This window comes from Amphibalanus amphitrite, unplaced genomic scaffold (genome assembly GCF_019059575.1).
Source record: "Amphibalanus amphitrite isolate SeventyFive unplaced genomic scaffold, NRLGWU_Aamphi_draft 000026F_arrow, whole genome shotgun sequence".
Lineage (NCBI taxonomy): Eukaryota > Metazoa > Arthropoda > Thecostraca > Balanomorpha > Balanidae > Amphibalanus > Amphibalanus amphitrite.
Window position 1 is genome coordinate 1,290,436 of NW_024881522.1, and position 26,437 is coordinate 1,316,872.

Sequence of the window (26,437 nt, forward strand, 5' to 3'; positions counted from 1 at the left end):
CAGGCCGTAAATACAGATTTTGTTATGTGTGTATTCTACAGACGCGTTTGCTGCTCACGTTGATGATGCAAGTGACGCATAACAGAAATCGAAAACGAAAATATTACAAATAAAATATTGTTTTACCAGATTCTAGGAAACCAAGGCGAATGTAACTTTTGATATGAAAATATTACATGTGCAAAAAGCTATGTAAGTCATCTTAAATGAGAAAAACGGACACCAGCCCCACCAGCCAAAGCATGAGTTGCAAACTTCAGCAGTTCAAATGGCAGATAAAAAACACAGTTTCATAATTAATATATACTGCCTTGATTAAAGTTATTCACTTATCGTTTTGTAATGGTCTCGCCGGATAAGAACGAAGGAATATCAATATCAAAATACACGTTTGATAGGTGAGAGATAAACTATACTCAGTCTGCATAATGTATCTTTGTTACATTTTGTAATCTGCATGTTACAAGCCTTTAGCCAGAAGATGCCATAAGTCAGAGTAGGTTTGTGGGCATAGACTTTAAAACTAGGAGTTGTTTTGCCTTTAAGCTAGTTATCTAGGTACCTACCCTTGCAGCGATAGGTAGGTACCTACCTACACATTTTTAGGAGCTATATTTTATCCAACCTGCTACATGTGATTTTAGGATAATGGTTTGCCGAGGAGCCATATCGATATAAAAGATAAGCTCAAGCTGGGCTGCTCGTAATTATAATGTGATGGTCGTACATTTCTTCTAATATCTTCTGTGAAGTGCTGGAACATGAGTGGAGTGCAATTTTCATTATCATACAAGCTCCTTCGTTCTTATAATGTGCCATTGTTACCTATGCATGCTACATTCAATAAAAGGTAGCAGACTGGTATTAACATTCATGGCAAGAAGTGTGGATTTTGGAATCAAATTGAGGTTTATAATCTCAGGCTAGTAGTTGTGAAAATGTTTAATTTGGCAAGTCTTTAAGATGGCACATTTGGGTTTTTCACATCATGCCTCATGGTATTTCAAATTTTCTCAGAAAATATTTACAAGCACAGGTTCACAAAATATGTTTCTGCTTCTTCTAGATTTTCTGGCTTGCAACTAATATAACCACATATTATCTGAATTACCACACTACTGTTTATTGACATTCAGATGACTGAGTTTTGTTCTCAATTACCATGCCTAGCTTACTATTTTGCCCTTTGATGAATGAATGGATTGATATGCTGTAATTTTGGTGTATGTGAAGATGAAATCTGAGTGGTAGGTAGGTTTGTTTGTAGGTTGTAGGTTGGAAGGTTGATGGTTAGTAGGTTACCTACCTAGTAGGTAAGGTTAGGTCAGGTTAGATTATATTTTTATCTCTTTGGACTTCATCTTCACACTTGCTGTAATTTTGGTGCTTCTTGACTTGTTTTAAGGGTGCGTTTCACGCGACCTTTACACCACCTGGCGAGGATCTTGCCGACATAGAGATGCGTTTCTGGACCAGTAGATGGCCCTAGCGCTGAACGCCGGTTTGTTGTCATAGGACAAGTATCACATTTCCCCTGTCCATCCATCTGTTAGCGCAGAGGGGTTGGACTGCCGGGCCGCCCCTCCCCATCCGCGCCCCGCGAGTTCGGGGAGGATTGGCACGGGTCCGCCGCGCCGGTCAGGCCGGGCGGAAAGGACCAGATGTCATGCTCTCAGTCGAACCACATTGGGCCGAACCCGCGCCCGGACACACACGGATAGGGAAAGACCGAAATAATGAAAAGGCTAACAGAATGAGGTACAGAAAAGCAGCTTCAGTCACATTCATAGTGTTTGCTTCATTAATCCTTGCTTGGCGTGGAGAATGGGGCGTTTTTTAAATCAAAATTGCAATTTTTGCCCGGAAAAGCGCCACGAAACTTGGCATAGCTTATCATACATCAATTTCTAATCGCGTGTGAAATTGTGGAACCCAGGTCTCAGAAGTTTAGGTCACCCAGTTCAGGTATATCATAGATGCTCGAAACTCGGTTTATTGCATGAGCTATCAGCATGAGCTATACTGTATAGTGCCGGATTTTCGCATCAGAAGGCACAGAAGAATACGCTTTATAAAACACTTTTTTTGCAATTTTGTCACCGCTTCAGAGCCACAGTAGATGCCCGAGTCCTTTGAAAGTTGCTGTGCACGATGTAATAAGGCCATTGGTAGCTACCTACAACTTGTATGTCTCGGAATCTTATAAGTTCATCCGGACTTAAATCCCCCAAGAAATCGTTTGGGTCGGAGCTTTCGAATTGTATCACAAAACTTCGTCAGCGTGTCGTAATCGGGTTCGGGGGTATCGGTCGCAAAATTGAGGACGTTTTGCGACCGACTGGATTCCCCGTGATGAGGTACATCGAAATAGGTACTATTTTTATGCAAAAGTATCAACTTCGAAAGTTGACCTTTTTACCAGACCTTGACCTAACCTCCACCAGAAAGTAACCTAAACCGTCCCTCATGGCCGTTTAACCAAAACCATTGAGTTGGAAATGAAATATTGGCCGCAAAACATGCATCACACGGCCCTAGTAAAGTTGGGTTCATGTGTTGACCCTTGGTGACCTGACCTCTAGGTTACCTGACCTGGTATCAGTGACGTCTTTTAGCAACATCTGTACTAGGCAACCAACGCTTTATCGATGATTTTCGATAAAATGCCTTTTAATCAATGATATAACGAATTGTCCAAAATGCTTAAAAAATTACTACTAAAATGTTCGTAGGCCCGTGAACGGTGAAAATTTTAACTTTGACCTGACCTGTGACGTCATCAGTGACCCTGAGGTCAATGAAATTAATTTTCTCAAGGCAACAGGGCTATCGAACGCCGTTTGAGTTTTGCGAATCCGTCCAACAGTTTCGGAGATACGGGGGGGGGGGGGGAAATAGCCCCACCAGTGAAAGTCTTAAGGTTATGTGATCCGAGGTCGATCTTTGACCTTGACCTTTCAAAGTCAACACATATATGCTACGAGGCGAAATTACGAGAGGACTACGATGCTGCTAATTGCTATTATGCAGTTTTGCCTAGCTTTATTACTTCAAAAGTGATACGTGAAAAACTATCTCTAGAGACGCTATTTCGACTGAAATTCAATCAATTACACATCATTTTGTTGCTAATTCGTTGAGAAACACGGTCATGAAGGTTTCATGTCGCTATCTTTCATAGATTCGCCAATATTGGCTAAGTAATTTGGATAATTGCAGCTTTCCCCGAAATTTGACCTTTGACCTGCCATAACTGGGTCAACTATTAAATTAGGGTTAAAAAATATACCACCAATCGCGAGTAAGTACTCGTTGAGAGCAATCGACTGCTCTTTGTTGCGAAGCGAGCTACGACGCTTAGTTTCGAAACGCCGGGGGAGGGGTATGAAAAATACCCTGCCAGGGCGAGGGTTTTGACATAACAGTCGAACTGATATTTGGTCTCACGTCACTCAGGGTCTATGTGTCCATGGAATTTGTAGGCGTTGCTGGTTGTTTTCATTATTTATGTTCAGTACGGACTGCCCAGGTCAGGTCAAATACGGGCTAGTGACTGCCCAGGTCAGGTCAAATACCTATTGTCAAAAGATACCTGTTCGCTGTTCGTAATACCACTCACACAAACTTGTGACATCTTTCAAAATTGTTAGTTTCTCACAAGCTCTTCCCGGCGTACTCCCGATCAAGAGTGAGAGGCGCGCGATAGGAGACGCCTGGCTGGGCGCCGCTCATGGATAGATCGTGGGATGAGTCTCCGACCCGTCTGGTCACAACGAAACTTAGCAGGGAGGGTTCAGAGCACCTCGACGGCGGCCGAACGCCAGCGGAGCGCCGTAACTAATGGGTGTGACACTGTGTCAACAAACGCCGCTGAGTGACGGCAGTGTTCTAAAATTGGATTTTGGTTGGGTGTGACGATGATGACCAAAAAATCTAGGATGAGAAAAAAACAAGTGAAAACCTATATCACTTTCGCAATAAAGGCGTAACGCTACGCTGGCTGATAATAAAAGAACATACCATTCCTGACCACCAAAACTAACCGAAAAAGACGATGCAAATAGGTAAGGATGATATACGGCAGAATTATAACTTTAGCATCTGATCGCCAAGTGTTTCGAAATCCGTCCCATTTTATCCCAACCTTTGTGTTTGATTGAGACTAATGAAGTTAAGAATCACCCTTGCCTCTTATACAGCTAAGAATGAATACCTACTTCAACCAGTGAGATTTCATTCTCCTCACAAGTCAAAATGCATCGTCACAATTGAATGACTGTCCAGTGGCCATCCTTCTCCTAGCCTTAAATCAATGCCTTCCTTTCCGTTTCAGATGCAGACAGCAGATATTACCGTCAGCATCTGCTAAGTTCCTACTCATGCTTACTGGCACGGATCCAGGACGGTCCTTCTGCCTGTATATTTCTCCAAAAGATCATCCGCGGACCTCCATCCTCGCGACGCCAGTCGCCATCATGAGCGAACCAGGTCTTTAAGAAGCAGAAGATGCAGTGATTCTGTTGAAATCTGTTGTCATATCTTAAGGAGGGTGGGGGAGGGGCGGGTGAGGGAGCTCTCTCCATATGCAGGCTTTGGTACTAGTGCCATGTGGAGAAGTTTTCTTTCTTTTCTAAGCAAAGGAAGTGGGAAGGAACCTGTCGTTGCCGTTGCAAAGGGTATCATTCTGTCGTCCTGTATTATTGATTTAGCGCAGTTGACTCAGACTGTGTATTTGTATGTAAGTGTGTAATGCGTGAGGCGTGGTCATCACTGTGACACTGTCAGACATAAAATCTTAGGTAATCATGATACCCTGATGGGCAGTTTGTTGACGTAACTGATCGCTATGAAACCAGAAACCGTATAACTCATGTGTTCTGGCCTCTGGGACGTTTTGCGCCTACAATATGGCAGCACCGCTTCCAAGATTACTGTATATTTGAGATAATATGCGGCAATATAAGTATGTAGTTTTCGTTCGCATCTGATCTGGTAATATTCGTACAGTGTACGCAGTATAGCTTTGAGCTTTCCATTTTCAACAGATATGACAATGGCCGGATGATACTGGGCATGGTGCCTTTGCTCTGGGCACACGGAACGGGACGCAGTATTGAGTATGCAATTGCAGTCGCACGCCACTATGCAGCATGACATACGCCGGAAATCTCCCGGCCCGAACGCCGGAACGGCCAGCGATAGTCGGTACTCATTACGCATAGTGAAAATGGAAACGGTGTCAGCGCAACACTTCGAAAGGAACGGTGCACTACATGAGACTAGACAAAGGGTCACTGATTAGGGCACCCCAAACGGAACGATGTGCACTGCGCAGCATAATACGCAATATCGCAATAAAAAGCGTGCAACTGACCAGTAACCAGGGCATCCATATCGGAACGGAACGGGATGCAAAAAAAAAAAGATAAAAGGATGCCACCGACCTCATGGCCGGCCACCGAAACGGAGCGGTAGCTTCGTATCATGTCATATGATAAGTGCTGAGTGAGAGCGTCAATGATCAGTGATCAGTGATCAGAGCACCCGCAACAGAACGGAGGGCATCAGTGATCACTGATCAGAGCAACTGCAACGGAACGGAGGGCATCGCTGATCAGGACACCCCAAGCGGAAGGGAAAGCGAGAGCACAACTGACCAGAACACCCGAAACGGAACGGGAGTGAACGGAACGCATTAGCGGCTCGCCGAATCGCGATTCCGGCCAAACATGGCCTCAAGAAATAGGTCACAGGTCAAAGGTCATTTGGGTCAGGAATATGAGATTTTCAGAGTAGGTGTCAAATTAATTGACTCGAGGGTCCTGAAAGTTTCGTCGCGATCGGCCGCTTTTTACGCGAGTTATTCTCGAAAAAAAACGAGGGGGTGGTTCGTTCGACCCCCCCCTCTACGGGCGAGGGATAATTTATTAAAAAGCTAGGGCCTTCTTAATCCCATCTACCAGCTTCAGAACATGTATTGGGCAGATCTGGGAATACCGTATCTTAAATTTATCCCTAGAGGTGTGCCAAGGTATCCTTTCATTCATCTTGGCTTTCCCTCGGCCGAACGCTTCGTGTTTAAAAACCTTTAGAAACTAATTGAAATAAATAATTGGCGGTAAGATTATTGCAAAGGCATGAGAAATTAACGTAAAATACATCATTACCGGTCTTATAACCTCATTTCGCGTATGAAACCTGCCAGAGTCCACAGAGTTTCATATTCATCCCTAGGGTGTGCCAGGGTGGCGTGTCAGTCATCTTGAACCCCTGCCCGACCCGACGCCTCGAGGTTTAAAGACATCTAAAAACTAATAACGTAAATAATTTGTGGTGAAATTGATATAATATGATCAGAAAAGAACGCAGAATAAATTAGTATCGGTCTCAAAACATTATTTTGCCTATGAAACCAGCCAGAGCCCGCGGAGTTTTAAATTCATCCCTAGGGTGTGCCCAGGGTGGCTTTTCTCATCTTGGACCTCTACCAGGCGCGACGCCTCGAGCTTTAAAGTCCTCTAGAAGCCATTGACGGACATAATTTGTGGCGAAATTAATGCGATAGGATCAGAAATAAGCGCAGAATAAATTGGCATCGGTCTCAAAACATTATTTTATCTATGAAACCAGCCAGAGCCCGCGGAGTTTTAAATTCATCCCTAGGGTGTGCGCAGGGTGGCTTTTCTCATCTTGGACCTCTGCCAGGCCCGACGCATCGAGCTTTAAAGTCCTCTAGAAGCCATTGACGGACATAATTTGTGGTGAAATTGATACAATAGGATCAGAAATGAATGTAGAATAAGTTGGTACCTGTCTCATACCCCTATTTTGGATATGAAAGAAGTTAGAGCCCACCAAGTTTTAAATTCATCCCTAGGGTGTGCCAGGGTGTGCCCAGCTGACTGCGGGTCCAAAGATGAAAATTTTGTAGGCGCATCCTGCGCAACTTAGTCAAAAGCGAATTGCAGAGGTAGTGTTTAATTTGCGCAAGCAGCGGCTCATCCGTTTTGCGTTGGCAGCAAACCACTAATCATAGTTGTTATGAATATCCAAAAGCATTTATTCAGAACACAAGCCTGGTTTTTACAAACAGTTGAGGTGATCAAGGTCATTCAACGCATATTTGTTATTAACAGCTGGAAGTGTGCAAGGTTATTTTCTTTCGATGTCAGTCAGGGTGAGTTGTTGGGTTTGTGCCTTGATTTCGCTTTTTTCATGGAAATTATGTATTATGTAGCAAACCTATAAGTTCTAACTGTCTACATGGCGCTGCTAGGTACCTATATCTGGTAATCTGGCTGTTAATTATTGAGCATGAGTTGAGCATTTTTCAAAGATGAAAGAATTCCAATTTACCTGGTTTTGGGGATGAAAATATTTTACCCATTAGGTGTGATTTTCCACCCAAAATTTCCAAAAATGGAACACTGAGTGACGGGCGGAGGGGACCGTCGAAACGCGCGGGCCATACAGCCAGAGACATCTCTCGGCGATTTTATGAACTAGCTGTGCAATGACTTTCAAATGAATAGAACTGCATAGTGATGCATGCAATGATGATCCACTCTACAGGATTGTGCAGAGAATCGATGTCTTTATGATTCCTAGCAGCCACATTTTTGAAATTGTTGTCATGGCTTTCATGCAATGCACTGCAAGATGAAAATTGTATCATGCAAAACATAGTACAAAATTTGAAAAAAAGGCTTGCTAGGAAATGTTTTCCTTAACTTTGTCAGTCCAAAACTGCAAACATCACAGTCGTACGACAATCCGTTATTGAGTTCTATTCGTTTGAAATATTGATTTTGCAATATGTTTGTCTAAATTGCTCAGTATATGTGGATTGCAGAACAACGGTAACCACTCTGTGATGACGAGGTTAACGTCCTTCATGACATATCCAAAAACGAAGGCAATCGAAGCAACGATGCTCTAGATATTTGCGAAAAACGTTTCTCATAGCGTTACGCGTGAAACGCACCCTTAATCTTCTTTCAATCCTTTCTCATCAATAGTTATGGTACACTTGTCTCAGAAAGTTGACAGGTTACTGGCATTCCAGATGTGCTGTCAGCTGTTCAGTAGGGTTGTTCAAAAAAAAACGAATTTTGGAAAAGTATTTGGGCTCATGGCTCATGTGGTGCGGTATTCTTTTATGAGTCCAATGATGCCTTTTTTTCTGAAAAGTATTAACTTTTAGGGGCTCCTCAAACGGCTTAAAGAGGACCATGTTACGCCCGCCGACCGGCCGGTGTCCATAAGGGCGAGAATTCGACGCCGCGCACGGGCGGCAGCGCCTTATCGGCACCGCGCGCCACGACATCTGCCGGGCGGCCGGCCGGGCGGTGGGAAGTTTTAAGGGTGGTCTTTATCACGCGGTTGGGGTGCGCTATCCCATGTTTTCGGGGCGGAAAGTTTCAGTGCAGCATCGGTGCGTCTGCCACCGGGTGGTCTGTGTCGATGGTACAGAAAATAAGTCAAACAGAGCTAGAAAAGAGTGAGTGATTCTGGGTAGTTGCCTCGAAGCAATCCTTTTTAAGAATACAGCTGCCTTCTTAACGTACCGTATCACTTGTTAATTCTTCAAAAAGCAAACTCTGAGCAATAACACACCTCTTTGCATTGCTGTTGACAATTTACGTTAGTTTTGGACGGTAGCTCGCACCCCCAATATGCTGCCGCCCAACTTTATTCCAACGGCGAAACGGCAACTTCGCGAGAATCGAAAATTCACGATATACGTACAGCAGGGGCTGGCAATGCAGTATGCACAAGGACATAATTTAGAGGAGACCCGACAGTCATCGGCCCAAGTTTGGAGGTGGCTTTGACGAGCATAGGCGTCACCAATGTCATTATTCAGATACGTTGATATCAGATGCTGGGGCAACAGAATCGACGCCAGGGTTTAACTTAGATTAGCAGGTCGAAAGAAAACATAACATGTCTGGGAATGACAGGGTGGCCACCCTGACAGTGTGACGAAGTGAGACATGAGTAGAGACATTAGCCGGAGTACCTACTCATATAAATCAAGCGCCGTTTATCCAATCCTTCGAGCATAAGCGACGCCGGCAGTCCGGCCAGGGCGGCCGTGCCCACCGATGCCGATCAAGACGCGAATCCAGACCCGGCATAGAACACAGCTCTGCCCTGACGTGACACATTACCCCGGTGTGTCACTCATGACGGATAGACCAATGCAGGAGCCTTGCCAGCTCCTGTTATACCTACTTCGTTAAATTTTCGATTCTCGCTAAGTTGCCGTTTCGTCGTTGGAATAGAGTTACGCGGCAGCATATTGGGGCTGCGAGCCACCGTCCAAAAGCAGCTTGAATTGTCAACAGCAATGCAAAGAAGTCTGTTATTGCTCAGACTTCAGAGCTTGCTTTTTGAAGAATTAAAAAGTGATACAGTACGTTAAGAAGGCAGCTGTATTATTGAAACGGATTGTTTCGAGGCAACTACCCAGAATTATTCAGTCTTTTCTGAGCTCTGTTTGTGTTATTTTATGTACCATCGACACAGACCACCGTGGCAGACGCACCGATGCTGCACTGAAACTGAAACGCCCCGAAAACATGGGATAGCGCACCCCAACCGCGTGATAAAGACCACCCACTTAAAACTTCCCACCGCCCGGCCGGCCGCCCGGCAGATGTCGTGCCGCGCGGTGCCGATAAGGCGCTGCCGCCCGTGCGCGGCGTCGAATTCTCGCCCTTATTGATACCGGCCGGTCGGCGGGCGTAACATGGTCCTCTTTAAGCCGTTTGAGGAGCCCCTAACAGGTAATACTTTTCAGAAAAAAAAAATGCATCATTGGACTCAGAAAAGAATACCGCACCACATGAGCCATGAGCCCATAAACTTTTCCAAAATTCGGTTTTTTTGAACAACCCTACTGTTCAGGGTCCATCCTCCAGCCTCATACAGTGTGCATCATCCTCTTTCTGATGATGTAATTTGTTGTATTTCCAGCTATCTGGGCCCAAGGAAGACATGTCTCATGACCAGGATCAGCCTGATGTGGTGGATCATACCCTGAAGGTGGATGATGATGATCTGTTTGCTTCTGCTGTTCAGGTCAGTTTGCAGCTCACTGCTCTGAGATGGGGATTGAATTTAATGTATCACATTCAATATCTTTCCAAGAGATATATTTTCTTCATGATCATCCTAATGCTCCCTTCGCCCACGGTGTACGTTTTCGATTGATGAGGCTTCATTTTATCATATATGAATGTATCGTTTAGGGATGTTTTCTTACCACAGTTCCCTCAGTTATCTCATTCATGCACCAGTGACACCCTCGGCTAACCTCTGCTCTTCCTCCACCAGTCGCCGCTGACGGAGAGCGCCGCCTCTCCGCCGCCGTCGGGCGCGGCGCCCGGCAGTGGCCCGCTGTCAGCGGACCTGGCCGACGCCACGGCCGAGGTCAGCCTCGAGGACGACGAGGAGACGCCGTCGCCGGCCGAGGCGGCGCGCCTCTCGCTGGACGACGCCAGCGAGCTGACAGAGCCGGCAGAGCCGGCGCCGGAGCCGGCCGACCGGCAGACGGAGCCGGCGAGGGAGAATGGCGCCGCCAGCTCGGAGACGGCGCAGATCCAGTCCACAGTGCAGGTAGGGAGGGGAGATGCTATACTGGAGGTAGGCAGGTGTTGTCTGTGCTGCCTTATAGGGGGAGATGATCTGTGATGTGTACTGGTGGAAATGGGACCTGCCTACGCGGGAGGTAGGAGGGTTTATTTGTCCGTGATGTTGGAAAGAAGACGATCCATGCTCTGTGCAGTGTGCAGGGTGTGAAGGAGAGCAGCTGTTGACACGAATCTGTTCGGGAAGTAATAATTGTATGGTGAGCTGATCCCTAGTGCACAGTGAACTGGTGGTTAAACATTACGAACGTAGCTCATGCCTATCAAATTTCATGAACATGCCTTGAATTGCCACTTTTCCGCTAGGTACCACGTTATCTCCATTCACTTAGATCAGCTCGCGAGATACCGTCTCGTTTCCCGTAGTTCGTTTTCCGGGTACTGCCCTGCTGCTAGCCGAGCTCCTGCTCACGTCTCTGGTCTATCTAGGGCCTTTGTAAATATGACGTCACAAAGGGTCCGCTGTACGGATTCCGCCCACAGTATGACTCATTGTTGATGCAGCTGTGTGTCTGTGAGACACCTGACGTCGATGTTGGTAACTTGTCCGTTGTGCTACAAGCCTTTTGGCGTAACATGTAAGGTGACTCTCCAAATCCATAGCTTCACGGCATGAAGAAATGATTATTTGGTTTTACCGGATCGGCAGTGCTATGTGTACCGCTATTATGACACTGTTTTAATTTGGTGTTACCTGTTTAAATAGTAAGTTCGTATCAAATGCCATTGCCACTCACCCCGTGTCTTGTTAACACCTGTCCTCCCGTTTTCAGGAGGACGGTAACTTAGCCTTGTGCCATGCCATGTTAACGCCTGTCGTCTCTTCCCCAGGAGGACACTAACCCCGCTCCGTGCCGTGCTAACGCCTATCCTCCCGCCCTCAGGAGGACTTAAATTAACTTCACCCCGTGTCTAACTACGCTTATCCTCCCGTCCTCAGGAGGACGCGAACGGCGAGGAGGACGATGAAGAAACTGACCAGTTCATCGAGGTCAGCGTCGTGGAGCCCGTCAAAATCGGCGACGGCATGTCCTCCTACATGGCCTACAAGGTCATCACCAAGACCAACGTCTCCTACTTCAAGTAAGTCGTGAGTGGCGGCCGGTTTGGGAGAGCGGTGACTGGGGTGATTGGTTTCAGTGGTGTAATGACATTTTACCAGTTTGCCTTCGAGCCGGGGATATTTTGACTTTCACACAAAAAAAGCTCATTATGAGAAATACGTGTTCTGAGATTTTCAGTTATTGTTTTTTTTTTCATCTGGCGATGCGACTTACGTTTGTCTTGTGCTTTTTCTTTCCAATTTAATTGAACCATCAAAAAAATGACCGCTAAGTTATGAAGTAACTACCTGTCTCGCGCGCCCTCCGCTGACGGTGTGCTGACGTGTGCTGGATCGCCGCAGACGGCAGCGGTTCTCTGTGATGCGTCGCTTCAGTGACTTCCTGGGCCTTCACGACAAACTGGTCGAGAAGCACATCCGCTCGGGCCGCATCGTGCCGCCGGCGCCGGAGAAAAGCGTTATCGGTGAGGGCGGCCATGTGTGCCGTGGGGGGAGGGTTGGGGAGGGGAAGTACCTACCGATAGTGACCCCGATTGACTGGTGGTTCAATCCCATTGGTTTTTAGAATCCAGCATGGTGGTGAATTCGACCAGGAAGTGGTATGCCGAGTCCCGACGGAGGTTTTTGGTGTGTGAAAAATTATCAGACTGGGAGGATAGTTCTATGGGCGTATATGAGTGATTCATGCGACACAACATCCATGGGTGGCTGTAGTATGTTACACACGACGCTATCGCTCGATATTGCCGATAACAATGTGTGGTTTGTAAATGTCAGCATATGGCTCGGTGTCACTATCAAGTCGACTTATGGCATATGTTGTGAAGTATTGCGTTATTTCTGCTCAGCGCCGTGATGACGGGACGATACCGTATCTCTTCTAACCCTGTCTCACCCCACCTTCAGGCACCACCAAGATCAAGATCGGCGGCGGCAGCGGGGGCGGGGGCGGCCACGCGAGTCACGGCGGCGGCCCGGAGACGGGCGGCGGTCAGAGCGAGTTTATCGAGCGGCGCCGCGCCGCCCTGGAGCGCTACCTGAACAGGACGGCCGCCCACCCGACCCTGCGCGCCGACCCCGACTTCAGGGAGTTCCTCGAGCTGGGTTAGTGACAGTCGAGTCCCGGGGAGTGGTGGTGGAGGGGAAATGAGGCGAGCCACTGGACTTTGGAGAGGTTTGGTGTCACGTCACCGTACAAAGAACACGCAATATTTCGTATATTTTGTCCGGCTGTTACCACGCCGTGACATTGAATGTTCATTTGTTGGTTGATGGCACGCTGACATTTCCCTACTTATAGCCTTCGACGACGACTATGACATAACATCTGTTAGTCTATGCACGAATGTAGCACTAGGGCGTATGAATAAGACTAACGCCATTTGTATTGCCTTGAATAGCCAAGGCCTCGCCTGCAAATGTTCAGATCCGTTCGAGACTCGAGAGCCCACTGACATCTCACCGAGTTGTGTTGTTCCCGTTTCAGACGAGGAGCTGCCACGCGCCACTCAGACGTCGGCCCTCAGCTCAGCCGGCGTGCTCCGACTCTTCAACAGGGTCGGCGAAACTGTCAGCAAGATCGCCTTCAAGATGGACGAGTCGGACGTGGTACGTGCCGGGCGGGCGGGACGAGGGATCGGGCGGGTTTGGTGAGCTGCCCTTCATGATCCGGACGGTGGGCGCTGGTTGAAGGCTATGTTACTGTAGATCATTAACGTCAGACACTGATCCACTTCATTCGATGGGAATGCTGGGTGTTAACTTCATGCTGGGTGTTCTCATCTTGGCCGTACACAATTATCTACATCAGCTGTTAATGTAATTATCCATAAATGAGTTCCTTGCTCGCACAGCTAAGTGACAGAGATGTAATCGTCTCCTCATGCTCTGGTCTCTACTCTGTTCTGACATTTGCCGGTACTGGTTGAAAACAGAGTGTGTTGTGTTGAAGCCATAAATCCTGAGGCTCATTTTCGATGGCGGGGCGATAACACTTGTGTTTGCCGTCTCGCTGCCTACATTGTTCCGCAGTGGGAGGGCCAGGTATCTTTATTCGCTCAGTCGACTCAACTTATTGCACGCATATATTTTTGCTGTAACCCTTTACTATTCCTTTTTTGATAGTGCATTGTTTTACCATCCTGCGGTTTGAGTTTCGCTTGTTCTTTGTCTGTGGTACGTATTCGATTGATCGATTATGTTAATGTACTCTGAACAGTCAGAGGGTTCTAGCAGGACTCTGCTGGTAGATGAGCTGGTCTGCTTCTGTGTTGAATTTATCAATTTTCAGTGTCGAATGACCCTCTGCTCGTGTATACTGTTACCCTTCTACTCAATGGTAGCCAGCGCTGCTGTGAGGCGAAGACCCCGCCTTACCCCGTATTAGCGTGTAGAGGTGTCCACTTGTGGATGGACATTTATTACCAGTCCTGACAGCAGCAGCTGTGGAGGTGATACAGCGTTATCGGTCCCCTATCTTCGCCTTCCACCGCACGGTGGCACTAGTGTCGGCATGAGGGTGGACTGACGCTCCTTGAATAGTGGACCGTCGTTCCATGATTGTTATGTTGTTTGAGCGCATTTGGTACTCACCTATCCGTGCTTCTATCCTCAGGATACTGAAATCCTTCTCCTCCACGCCGCAACCCCCCTCCGGGCTGGACAGGCAACTTTATCTCATGCGGGCTGCTCCCTTGGAGCGGCACCGCTGCTCCTGAGGGAGCGCACCCCGTAGCCGGGTGCAGTGAGTGCCTTGGGGCTGGGTGGCCTGTCCTTGGACGGGCTCAGCCCCGGCGACTCACTAGGGTGCCTGCCCAGACCAATGTCTCCCCCTAATTCCTATCATCCTTCCGGCTCTGCAATGGTCTTGTCGACCGAAAGGGCCTAACCCAACAAAACAAACAAACAAACAATTTGGTACTCTGCCTGATCCGTGCCCTTCCATTCGATGTTTCCATATTTTTTAATAGTACAATAGTACCTACCTTCTGTCTCAATGCTCCTTTTAGAACATAGCTAGCATTGCTCATGCTGGTGTTGTCTTTCTACTTGTTATCTGAACTGTCTTGTTCTATCTGTTTCTAGCAACGGAGCCGGGTACAATCGACAATCGTAGTTCTTGATCTTTTTATGGCTTAATGTGTTCGCACCCATCACGTCATATAGCTCCCAGCCATTTGTACTGAACTTTCCGACCCCAGCTCCCCACGTGAGCTGCCCTGTGCGAAGAAACTCCGCCGCGTGACTCCTGTCCCCCACTGCTGCTTGTTCTTCCAGTAGCCACATCCTCTCCCATCACCCGCGCACACAAAGGACTGACCACTGCTGTCTCACGCCCCCGGCAGCGGTTCGAGGAGCGTGTCCATTTATAATTATCCTACCCTGTCTTATATTTACCTCCCCTGACCGCCGGTGTCTCCCGCCGTCTGGCAGTGGTTTGAGGAGCGCGTCCAGCAGATGGAGTCGCTGGACGGCCAGCTGAGGAAGCTGCACGGCTCGGTCGAGTCCCTGGTGCTCTACAGACGAGAGCTGGCCACCAGCACCGCCCAGCTGGCCCGCGCGGCCGCCATGCTCAGGTGGGGAGCGGGGCGTGGGGAGCTGGGGACCGGGTAAGACGCAGACTGCTTAGGGAGAGTGAGAGATGAGGTGGACAGTCCCGAGCGGTCGCCACGCTCAGGTAACTGTTGGGGGACTGTGGGACCGGGGGGGGGGGGCACTACGGAAATAAGGGAATGGAAGCGGCCGTGGCGAGCAGGTATTGAGATGAGGCGAGACATGCTATTTTCAAATCTCTAGTGCGTAGATGACTTATGATATTCGTACATTTCGTACTTGTTTAATGTCTTCCGTATCTCACTCTTCAGAGTAACGTGACGTGCTGTCCAATGCTCACCTTCCCTTCAGGATGATTTTATGGCTCTGACTGACTTCTCTATATCTAGTAACGTAGAGGAGCTCACGGCGCTCTCTGACCCTCCATATCCCCTCTCTCCATATTCCAGTAACGTGGAGGAGCACACGGCGCTCTCTGACCCTCCATATCCCCTCTCTCCATTCAGTAACGTCATGGAGGAACACACGACACTCTCTGTCCCTCCATATCCCCTCTCTCCATATTCCAGTAACGTGGAGGAGCACACGGCGCTCTCTGACCCTCCATTCCCCCCCTCTCTCTCCATTCAGTAACGTGGAGGAACACACGGCCCTCTCTCGGGCACTCAGTCAGCTCGCCGAGCTGCAGGAGCGTGTCGAGCGCCTGCACTCGCAGCAGGCCGACAATGACTTCTACATGCTGGCCGAGATGCTGAAGGACTACGTCATGCTCCTCGGGGCCGTCAAGGTAAATACTTTTACTTCTAGTGGGTGTTTCGATTTACGAATGACGATATTTACTTGTGGAAAATGGTTAACGAAATCGCACACTTGACTCCACGGAGGAAAGTTATACTCACGGCCATGCGTGGGTTGCATTACCAGGTTTGTGGAAAACTTGCGTATTGATCGAGTTATGTCGACGTTTGCACATATCATGCTGCCCAGCTGGCTCACTTCATACCGACTTGGTCCGATACCTATATTCAAGTCTGCGGATATACTCCGTTGATCTGTTTCTGACGTGTCTCTCTCCCCAGGACGTGTTTCATGAGCGGGAGAAGCTCTACCAGACGTGGCAGCACGCGCAGCAGACGCTCACCAAAAAGCGAGAGGCCAAGGCGCGCCTGGAGCTGCAGGGACGCTCCGACAAACTGCAGCAGCTGGGGGACGAGGTCACCGAGGTCAGTGTCGGGGTCACAGGGGTCACCTAGGGTTACTTTGGGTTCCCCGAAATGACTGATGGCCAGACAGGTGCCCCGCAGGTTACTCCGAATTAAATCAGTCACTCTCGCATTAGGAAAGGAGATCAGACTGTCATAGAAAATACGTAATAAAAGCTTGAGACTGGGCGATAAAAAGTGTTTCATTGACCATCTTATTAGCTTAACTAGAACTTAAAATTTGTTTTGCTTCGTGTAGTTCTTTTCAGTTAATTGTAAAATAGGTTTTTGACGAGAGGACATTTTCACTTGGACGTTGCTAATTTTGTTTCACCAGTGGGAATCAAAGGTTGAGAGGAGCCAGGAAGAGTTTGAACGTATTTCGAGGTCGATTAAGAAGGAGATGGAAATGTTCGACTGCAACCGGGTAAAGGACTTCAAAGACTGCATCGTCAAGTATCTGGAGACTTTGATGGCCAACCAACAAAAGGTAGGTGGGACCGAACTTGGGAATCATATGGGTGGAGACTTCCAATTCGCGTCTAGCTAGACGCGTCTAAGTCTTAGACGCGTCTAGCTGGACGGCAGCTGCGTCTATCTGGCGACAGCTAACTTAAGACGCGTCTAGCTTGGAAGTCTCCGTCCAACAGTTACGACGCCAACCTAGCCGCCAACTTGGACGTCTGCTCAGTTATACGCCAGTTGGACGCCAGTGGAAGTCTCCACCCATTGTGTTATAAACATTTAAGTATCACACAGTGATGCATTTAAACAGCTGCAGCGTTATTTGCCCTTAGATAGTTAGCTGGCAACGGACATTTCTGCTGCTGTGGGACCTGCTGCCCTGACACCTCTCCCCCTCTTCCCAGCTGGTGAAACTCTGGGAGACCTTCCTGCCAGAGGCCAAGGCCATCGCGTGAACGCCCGGTGGCGCTGCGACCTCCATCAACTCTGGTCATTCCTCTGGGGTCGGTCAGCTCGGGTCGGTCGGATGAGGGGCGGACTGCGCGGCCGGCCGGTCCCTGTCCGCGCCGGACCCTCACTGCGCCGCTGAGCGCAGGGCGGCCGCACGCTGCGTCCCTCTGACTGTATATACAGGGGACGCCACTGACGGCGGCACAGAGCGCCCGCTGCCGCCAGACACACGCCGCGAGTCGCGCCTTGCCCCGCCGCAGCGACGAATGTATGTTTATGAATGTTAACCAGTTGTCAGGTGTTGGAACGACTATGCCCTACGAGCACATCTATTTGCGCGCGCGCGTGTGTGTATAGGTTCTTTTTGCTTTTGTACGGCTTTTCAGTTTGACTTGTCCTAGCCCTCGCCCGCACATGGGGGGGGGGGGGGTGGTTGCCACCCCCCCCCCCAGGTAGTCTTTCTGCTCTGCACTCAACATTTTTAGAGCTAGAAGGCTGATTTTTCGTATAGCTGCTCCTCTGTCCTTTCTTGATGTCCACTTAAAATTTCAAGTTTCTGTGGTTTTTGGTTTCGGAGATATGACCTTGTTTTTCAGGTCATGTCATGGCCCAAATGGCCAATTCTCAACATCTTGCGTTGGCTATGGGCCTTGTGAGCTTTTGACACCTTGATTTCGGCCTTTTTTGCCAGTCTTACCTCCCACCTATCATGGAACATGTTGTTCGACGATGTACAGATGTCAAGGTCAAGGTCAAGGTCAACCTAGGTCATCTAAGATAATTGCGTTTTAGGCTAGCGGAATTTACTTTTTGTGAATTTTTTTGACTGCATTTTTGGTAAAAGCTTCTCAGATCATGATTTCATGTAATATGGACACACAAACAATCGGTGTACACATCAGTATACGCACAGACACACACAGACATACAAACACATATAATTGACCTTGACCTAACTTGACCTGAAATGACCTCAGCAGCAAAAACCTGGTCGGGTAGTGTGACAAAGAGGTTCTAGCTGGCTTGGCACCAGAAAACGGCATCGTCATCGGTATATGACAAGCAGCGCACTTGATATCCAACGGTGACCCAAAACAGAACATTTTTTAGTTTGACCTGACCTGGAAGGTCAATGAGTGACCTGAGAAGGTAAAACTGGGTATCATTGGATTCGTCTCTTCCCAAAGAATCTTTTTGGTCTTTACCGCTAAGCTCTATCTCCAACAGGAACGAAATGGCGCGGGGGGGTGGCAACCACCCCCCCCCCCCCCATGTGCGTTCTAGGATGGAAATGGCATGTGCGGGCGAGGGCTAGTGGATGGCTTCAAGTCTATCACCTGCCAACGTCTAATGCCTATGGGAGGACCCACGTAGCCCGTTATGCTCTGTGATATGCATGAGGAGTGCACGGCAGTATTGGGGGACCGGCTCCCTCAGCCAGTCGATCCACTCTCTGTGCCTCCGTGGTAGCGAACTCTCGGCCTCCCCGACTGTATGCCTCAGCCTGTATCCAACCAAAAGGAAGTTGTTATGCGATACTGGAATCATGCGTTATCGAAAATACACTGCATCTCTGTACTGAAACGATTTTATTATATCGTAATGTTTTTCTTCTCTTTTTTCAATAATTTGATGGGAACAGCGTGAACATGAATAACTTTGAATGATTACTTTTTTAGTTTTCTGCCAGTGTTCGCCGTTAAATGGACTTCGAAGAAATTTTGGGATGGTTCAGCCTGTTCAGTCGAAACATCTTTTTTGGCTGTTTTTTTTTTTTTTTTACTAGATTTTACTTATGTCAACAAAACAATCGAATTTTGCATCGTTCGTTTGTTGTTTATTTTCGCAAGGTATACAGTTTCTCCGTCTTTCGGATACACCACATAATTTCAGTAGCACCCTGAATCGTCCGGTACCCTGCCCGCCAGCCCCTCCCTCGTCACTCTGCGCTGGTGTCCTCTGAGTCTGTCTGACATGTCGGCTGACTGGCCAACCAGGAGTGGCCGGGCAGCGCTGGCCACTTGGTAACACGAGACGGCGGCTATTCCTGTCGCCCGGGGCGACGGCACCGGCCGACGACACTCCGCACAGACCGGCCGACGGACCGACGACGTACCGCACCGACACACGGCGCTGACAGACCAGCGGGAGAACACAGGGCCGACGGGCCGACAGACCAACGGGAGAACGCAGAGCCGACGGACCGACCGACAGCGTATGGGTGTTACTGCTCCTGTGGGCTACCCACGACTCCACCGACCGTAACACAAGGGAGACACGAGGCATAGGTACTAAAAGCGACGGAGTGTAATGCGGGTTATAACTTTTATCTGACTGAAGGTGGTGTAAAGTAGATCATCTCCATGGGAGGGGGCAGATAAGGGGACTTACGATGGGGACAGAATGATGGAGCTTACGACCCCATCATTCGATACTGGATTGAATCACATTCACATCGACCCCTCTTCGTCACGATCTCGACACCTCTCCAGTGCCTTCGTCGAGACACATTCGGTGTTGGTGTTGGCAGCCGTCTACTCCAGTCATCTCCAAAGCCGCGGGGAGCCGCCAGTCGACTTTTTCCTATGACGAGTCGTTAGCAGTGGCACAGCTGGACTGAACACACAGCCCGCCAGCTCACTCCTTTGTATCATATATGATATGAAATCATCGAGAGAAATGAGACGGGCGGCTTTAAAAAGGAAGATCTTGAAAAGTGCTGCCACTCCAGCTATCGAGATTATTTCAAATCGTGCTTATTTTTGTTAGCGTTCGACTTACTTGCGGCAGAGGCGAATTATCGGGCGGGGCCTGATCGCCACGGTTCGCGAGGACCTCATCGAAATGCTTAACCCGGACAGAACAAACCTGCGGACCACGTCATCCACGGTGTGGAAGTGGATGCCTGGATACATAACGCTATGTCACTATCCTGTCCATGTCTCGCTTTCTGAATAATCATAATGACGCTAACGTATCGGACACGCTGACACTGATCCTACGACCCGGCCTGAGACGTAAATTCCCCCTAATCACGGACCCATGTCATCTGAAGCGCCGGACGCGTGCTCGTGCCGAAGCTGGGAGCGCCGGTGACAGGCGGGCCGGTCCTCCTGCCGGCTGGCCGCCCTCCAGCGGCAGCAGCCGGGCTAACTGTCGCCGCCCGCCTCCAAATCAAACAGGGATGACGCCGGCGGCGACCCGGCCATCCGCCGTGTCACCTGTCGCTGACCCCTGACCTTTACAGAGCTCAGGGTGACCGCTGCCCAGTCGGAGGTCAAACACCCGGGAAGGTGTCTGATAATCATCGGTGTCTAACACTGTCTGAGTGATGTTCCTTTCACTCGGAAGTTAGTTCAATTAAGAAGTTAATAATTTTCAGATCAGAATGTTTTGAATTTGATATTTTATGTATAATTATTTTTACAGAGACCAGGATTGCACTTGAAAATCAACGAAATATATTGCAACATTCCCCCAAAACATTTACTTTGCCTGCCGAATGCCTCTCACTGGAGTTCGGTATCACCACCGGTCACGTGACCGGACTAGGTCGCCGCGGGCGGTCCCCATCACCCCCCCCCCTCTGGAGGAAGGGGGGCTCACGCGCTGACTGAGTGGCCGATCAGCGGACGCGCCGTGTTTGTGCTGGCGCACCGCGCCGCTCCTCATCTCATCTGTCATTGTGTCGCGAGCCGGCAGCAGCTCAAGCCGCTGAGCGCCGACTCACTGGGACTGGGACTGGGAAAGCCCATAGGAGCAGCAGCTCCAACCGCTGAGCGCCGACTCACTGGGACTGGGACTGGGATAAACCATAGGAGCAGCAGATCAAACCGCTGAGCGCCGACTCACTGGGACTGGGACTGGGATAGCCCATAGGAGCAGCAGCTCCAACCGCTGAGCGCCGACTCACTGGGACTGGGACTGGGATAGCCCATAGGAGCAGCAGCTCCAACCGCTGAGCGCCGACTCACTGGGAATGGTTGCCGTCAGTGGACTCACTGGGACTGGGATAACCCATAGGAGCAGCAGCCAGCTTGTGTGCGCTGCCGTATGCGGACTCACTCGGACTGCAGGATACGGGATAATCCAAAGAAGCAGCAGCTCAAACCGCTGAGGGCTGCCGTCGGTGGACTCAGTGGGACTGAAGGATCAGGGATAACCCAAAGAAGCAGCAGTTAATCCCACTGAGCACTGCTGTCTGCGGACGGACAGGATTTCGGGGCAGACCACGGAGCAGTGGCTCCGGGGAAGCTCACATGAGCAGTGGCTCAAACAGCATAGTTATATTCTTAAGCATGAAAGACCAAATTCATAGCACGCTATAGAGTTGGGGGGGGGGGGGCAGGTGTCAACCGTCACCGCCTGAAGTCTGCGGCGGCGGCGGTGGCAGTGGCGACGGGCGGTGAAGGCGGTGAGTGTCGCCGGTATTTGGGGCACGCCCAGGCTCGGCGCCACCCAACTGTGTGACAGTCGAACCAAAGACAGAAACCACCCAACGTCTAATGGCGACTCGTTGAGAAAGATGTGAGAAGGACTGCTAGCATCAGCATTGAGCATATGGCACAACCAACGGGAACAACCCCAAATTTATTCATTTTTGCACGCATTAAACGCGCGCTGAAATGAAACGCTACTGAAATGAGAGACCTATCCAATATTCATGGCACCTCACACTTTCATCCATTAATATATTTATGTTGTCATATAAAGCAAAGGTCATATGAAAGCGTGAACATATAAAAGGAGGTATGGTCAAAAGCCAGCAGTCAAATTCCGACCATGAATGCTTTGTGACTACGTAGTACATATCTTACCAATTTCTCCGAAAATAAGCTCAGTTCATTTGACCATTGTCAAGAATTTCTGCTAAAAATACACGAAAAAGTCGCCAGCCTAAGATAGCGCTATGCTTGTAACAACAGCATCATGCCAGCAGCGCCGGATAAAAATAAGCGTCGCGACATCCAGTGTCACAGAAACGCTCTAGCCCTGTCTTATGTGACACCTGATGGTGCTGCAAACCAGGCCTGCCAACTACCGGACACGATCACCCCAGTTACCGAATGTCTGCAAACATCCCACCCACACACCACAGGGACCGAGGTAACGACGTCATCTCATTCCTCATCATCTGAGTCGCCGCGTCAGTCGGTCAGGGATGATCCGTCAGCCCCCAGTCCCTCCGCCAGAGGACCTCTCCGCGAGTATGGCATTTGGACGCACGCGGGTGCCAACATACCTGTGACAGGGCCAGAGACATTCAGAAATAGGCGTGCGAGACGCCGCCACCGCCGCTGTCGAGGCCGGAGCCGGGGCCGGGGTTGGGGCTCGACGGAGCCCAGTGGACCAGGTGGGCCGTTCTGTATATCGGAGCGAGGTGACACCAAAGGCGCCGCCGAAGCCTGGCCGCCGGCTGGAGCCATACGGCCTCCACCTGGCTGAGCTGAGTGGGCTGATCACTGCGGTGATGGGTCGTAGGTCACCCACTGCTTGTGCTAACCTCTGTCGGGGAGATGGGTGGGGAGAGGGAGGGTGGGGTAAGGTAAACGAATCATCGACCCTCCTCCTTTGAACCGAGGTGCTACTACGTGCGAGAATACAAACTTCCGATATACATACATAGAGTGGAGAAGAAACTCGTTACAAAAGATGTGACTGCGAATTTCCAGTCGCCATCAAACCGTTTAGAGATAACAGTGGCTGTATTATCGTACTCGAACCATCAAAATATTCGTGTGCGGAATACGCGATTAATATTCCTTATAAAGCTGCAATCTACCTTTTTATTTTCCGCTGGCATGCCGTTTTCTGAATGGGTTTCGGCACCTGACCGTTAGCTGTTTGGACTCTGTCGGCGCGCGGCCAGCCATATATCAAGGAGCGTGGTGTGTGACCAGCGGGGATCTGTTGGTTCTGGCTGCAATTATAGACTGGGCGCGGCAGGCTGCGACACTTTCAGCAAATATTTCATTGTATTATATATTGCAGGCCTTTTAGAAACTCGAGCTGTTTGTAAACGGTCTGTCTGGGTCCTTGTCGTTTACAAATGACCTTATTTTCAAAACGGCTAACGGAATGTGTACGAATTACAATAGCCCTTAAGTAAACAAATCACTTATCACTAACAATAATATCCGTGTCAATTCATCATTATTTTATGCATTAACATTGCCCTTAAAGTCTAAAGTCAATTGTTGGTAATCATTTTTGTTTTGTTTTTGTCGGGTTGTTGCTGGTCACCACATTGCTATAAAATGGTTTATATTGTGTATTTTGTAGAGGGAGCCGAGAGCACTAGCAATGCAAGGGGATATGGGGCAATTGCTCACGCAGCGCCGGAAATCGATTAAATTTTATCGTTCTTTTTTTAGAAAAGAAAGAAAGGTACTAAGTAAACATCTACTGTGAATAGAAGCTTGCTTGAAACTGCACAGCAGTGCATAAGGAATCGAAATCCGAGCAGTAGCGCGGAACACGTTCAATTAAGGGGGGTGGGGTACTGCCGACTTTTGGTCCCATTCTTTCTATGCAACGCCCATAGGGCTAATGTTAAAATGCCAAAATCAAAGGGAGGCACGGTGCCCCGGTGCCCTCCCCGTTCCACCGTCTGCGAATCCGAGGAGTTTTTTTTTTTTTGTTTTGGAGATTTTTTTCGGGGTATGCGCTCCGCAGCGTCGAAGGCAGCATTTTTGGATCCGCCTATGGCCAAGCGGAGAGAGACTTCATAAACTACAAGAAACTGAACATGTGCCGTAAGAAAGTTACATGACTGTATTTTGTCCTCATTTTATTTTGCTAGCTTTCAGTAATCGGTTAAATAATGACAAGAGATTGAGCGACCAGCGTGCGCCAGGCCAACACCGGTAGCTCTGATTCCTTCCGCCAGATGGCACTAGTAGTCGGCGCCTGAAGTTATGCTGTGCCGCAAGGCCTGTACTGGGCGTTGCGGCACAGCTTAACGTCAGGCGTCAACGAACCCAAGGCGTTGTTTGATTATTTCGCCCTCACTGGTAGTTTACGTGCACACATTAGCGATTGGTGCCGCTGAATGGGACTGTCATTTGGCCGATTTCTCTCACATCACGGCGGGCCGTCGACTATGTTGTTGTTGGGGATCAGACCCCGCGTCGACCCGGCACCCGGAGCTCAGGGGGCTGAGCACCGCGGGACAAACGCCTGTGTCAATGTTTGGACAATGTTCTGCGCGGGGTGGCTGACAGCCGTTGCTTGCTGTGACTTGGGACTGTGTGTTTTGTAGTAACCTCAAGTGTGTTTGGCGGTGTTAAACGTGTTGATGTACTCACTACTCTGTTTATTGTAGCGTGAGGGTGAAAAAGTGCGGTATAGGACCGGGGCAAGAGTACGGGTAGAAGAGGTAACAGTGTTCACTGGTTATCATCGAAGATGTAGGTAAAGGTAAGCTTGGGAACGAGGATGATTAAGGACACTATATCAAGGAAATTGTGAAAATTGAGATAATTGAGATTTAATATTGAAAAGTTTTCGCTTGGTCATGCTTGGTTTTACACTCCCAGTATTTTAAAGGTTTAAGTAGGTTTATCATGATGTGGTAATGCGGCCTTCACATGAAAAATTGCATGTTCTTGATTCAAATGACATGATTGGAACTTCTGCCAAGCGAAATTCTAGATCCCATGGTTTCCAAATTGGCATCTAGCCTGGAACCGTTCCACGAGATGCCTCACCACGTGAAACTGAAGAATTCATTTATTCATTCATTTATTTGCCACGACCGTCGACGGAAGCTTTAAGTCAGAGACGAAACCTGAGTGTTGGGAAAAATCGTGCTTTATTTTTCGCCGTTGGAAGTGAATGTACGACCTATAATTCTCATTTTCGAATAAAACGTACATAAACATAAAATGTATAAATAAACATTTCATTGCGTAATACTTTTCCAACACGTTCGAGTCAGACCTTTTCATTGTCTTTGACACAACACTTGGACCATGACCCGTTTGGCCTGGCGCGCCCTGACCGTACAGCGCCCTCCCCTCCCTCTGACGGTCGGAGGGCCGGTGGAGGGCCGGTGGAGGGCCGCCGCACAGTGGGCCAGGCGCATCAAAAAAGCGGAATTAAGTCGAAAATCAACTTCGGTGAAATTCCTGTAATTATGGGATAGAGTATTGTAAAAATGTCCAAAGTTTCCGAATAAGCAAGTTTGCTTTCCCCAATGTCAAGGCAGATAATGCTATAACGTCGCAAAGTAGGACTTACCGACTGGAGATGGAAAGGACTGCTGTGTACCATATTCCGTTCCCCCGATTCAAAAGCCCTCAGCGTAAAATCATTAAAGTTATTCCGTACAAAATAGCTTTAAAAAAACAGCCGGTATTTCTGCGCATGTTTCTCGTACTCAAGTTCCCGGGAACTATTTCATGCTTACTAGTAGCGGTGGGGTTTACAGAGCCTGTTCGGAACCGTGGTAGTGCAACGACGCAATGAATTTATATAAGGATATAAAGAAAACGGCACCGAACAACACGAAGATATTTGCTGCCTGACTTTCCTCAAGGTGTATAGCTTGCTGCCCAATGCAAATATTTTGCGCATTTTTGCGCGAAATGGACAAATAAGGGTTTAACCCTCGCCGGCATAGGCCGTTTTGCATCCCTCGACGGCACAGGGGGATGCGACCCTCCTCGCGTTTGGCCCCTAATTGAGCTAGAGCCTCGCGGAAAAAACCATCGTGTAGGTCGTCACGAGACAAAGCCAACGGTACCCGGTTTTAAGGTCATAGGTCAAATGGTGACCTCTGAGGTCAGGTCAATGGCCGAAAGTCGGGACCTGTTAGAACGTCGTATAGTGTGGCTGCTAAGGGGTTTTTCGGGATGCTGATCACGAATATCATGTTAGTTTTGATCACAGATGATGTCTTCATGCATTTAGGCCAGGTCGGGTCAGCTCAGGTCAGGTCAACCAGTATGGGTCCTGCCGGGTATTCGTAGTAGGTGTCAACCCGCCTCTGACAGCTTCGTAACATGTTACGAAGGCACCAAAACTACTTCGTAAATGTTCAAATGGTT

At 48.9% G+C, this 26,437-nt stretch overlaps 1 protein-coding gene across 1 annotated transcript; it reads left to right on the forward strand.

Moving 5' to 3' along the window:
• Positions 1-315: 315 nt before the first annotated feature.
• Positions 316-19,146, forward strand: LOC122363665 (sorting nexin-2-like). Its single transcript, XM_043333186.1, has 12 exons — positions 316-398; positions 9,982-10,086; positions 10,342-10,623; positions 11,596-11,738; positions 12,061-12,182; positions 12,625-12,822; positions 13,205-13,326; positions 15,151-15,293; positions 15,901-16,057; positions 16,350-16,493; positions 16,810-16,962; positions 17,342-19,146. The coding sequence occupies exons 2-12, from the start codon at positions 10,003-10,005 to the stop codon at positions 17,390-17,392; spliced, it is 1,599 nt and encodes a 532-aa protein (XP_043189121.1). The 5' UTR covers positions 316-398; positions 9,982-10,002; the 3' UTR covers positions 17,393-19,146.
• Positions 19,147-26,437: the final 7,291 nt, after the last annotated feature.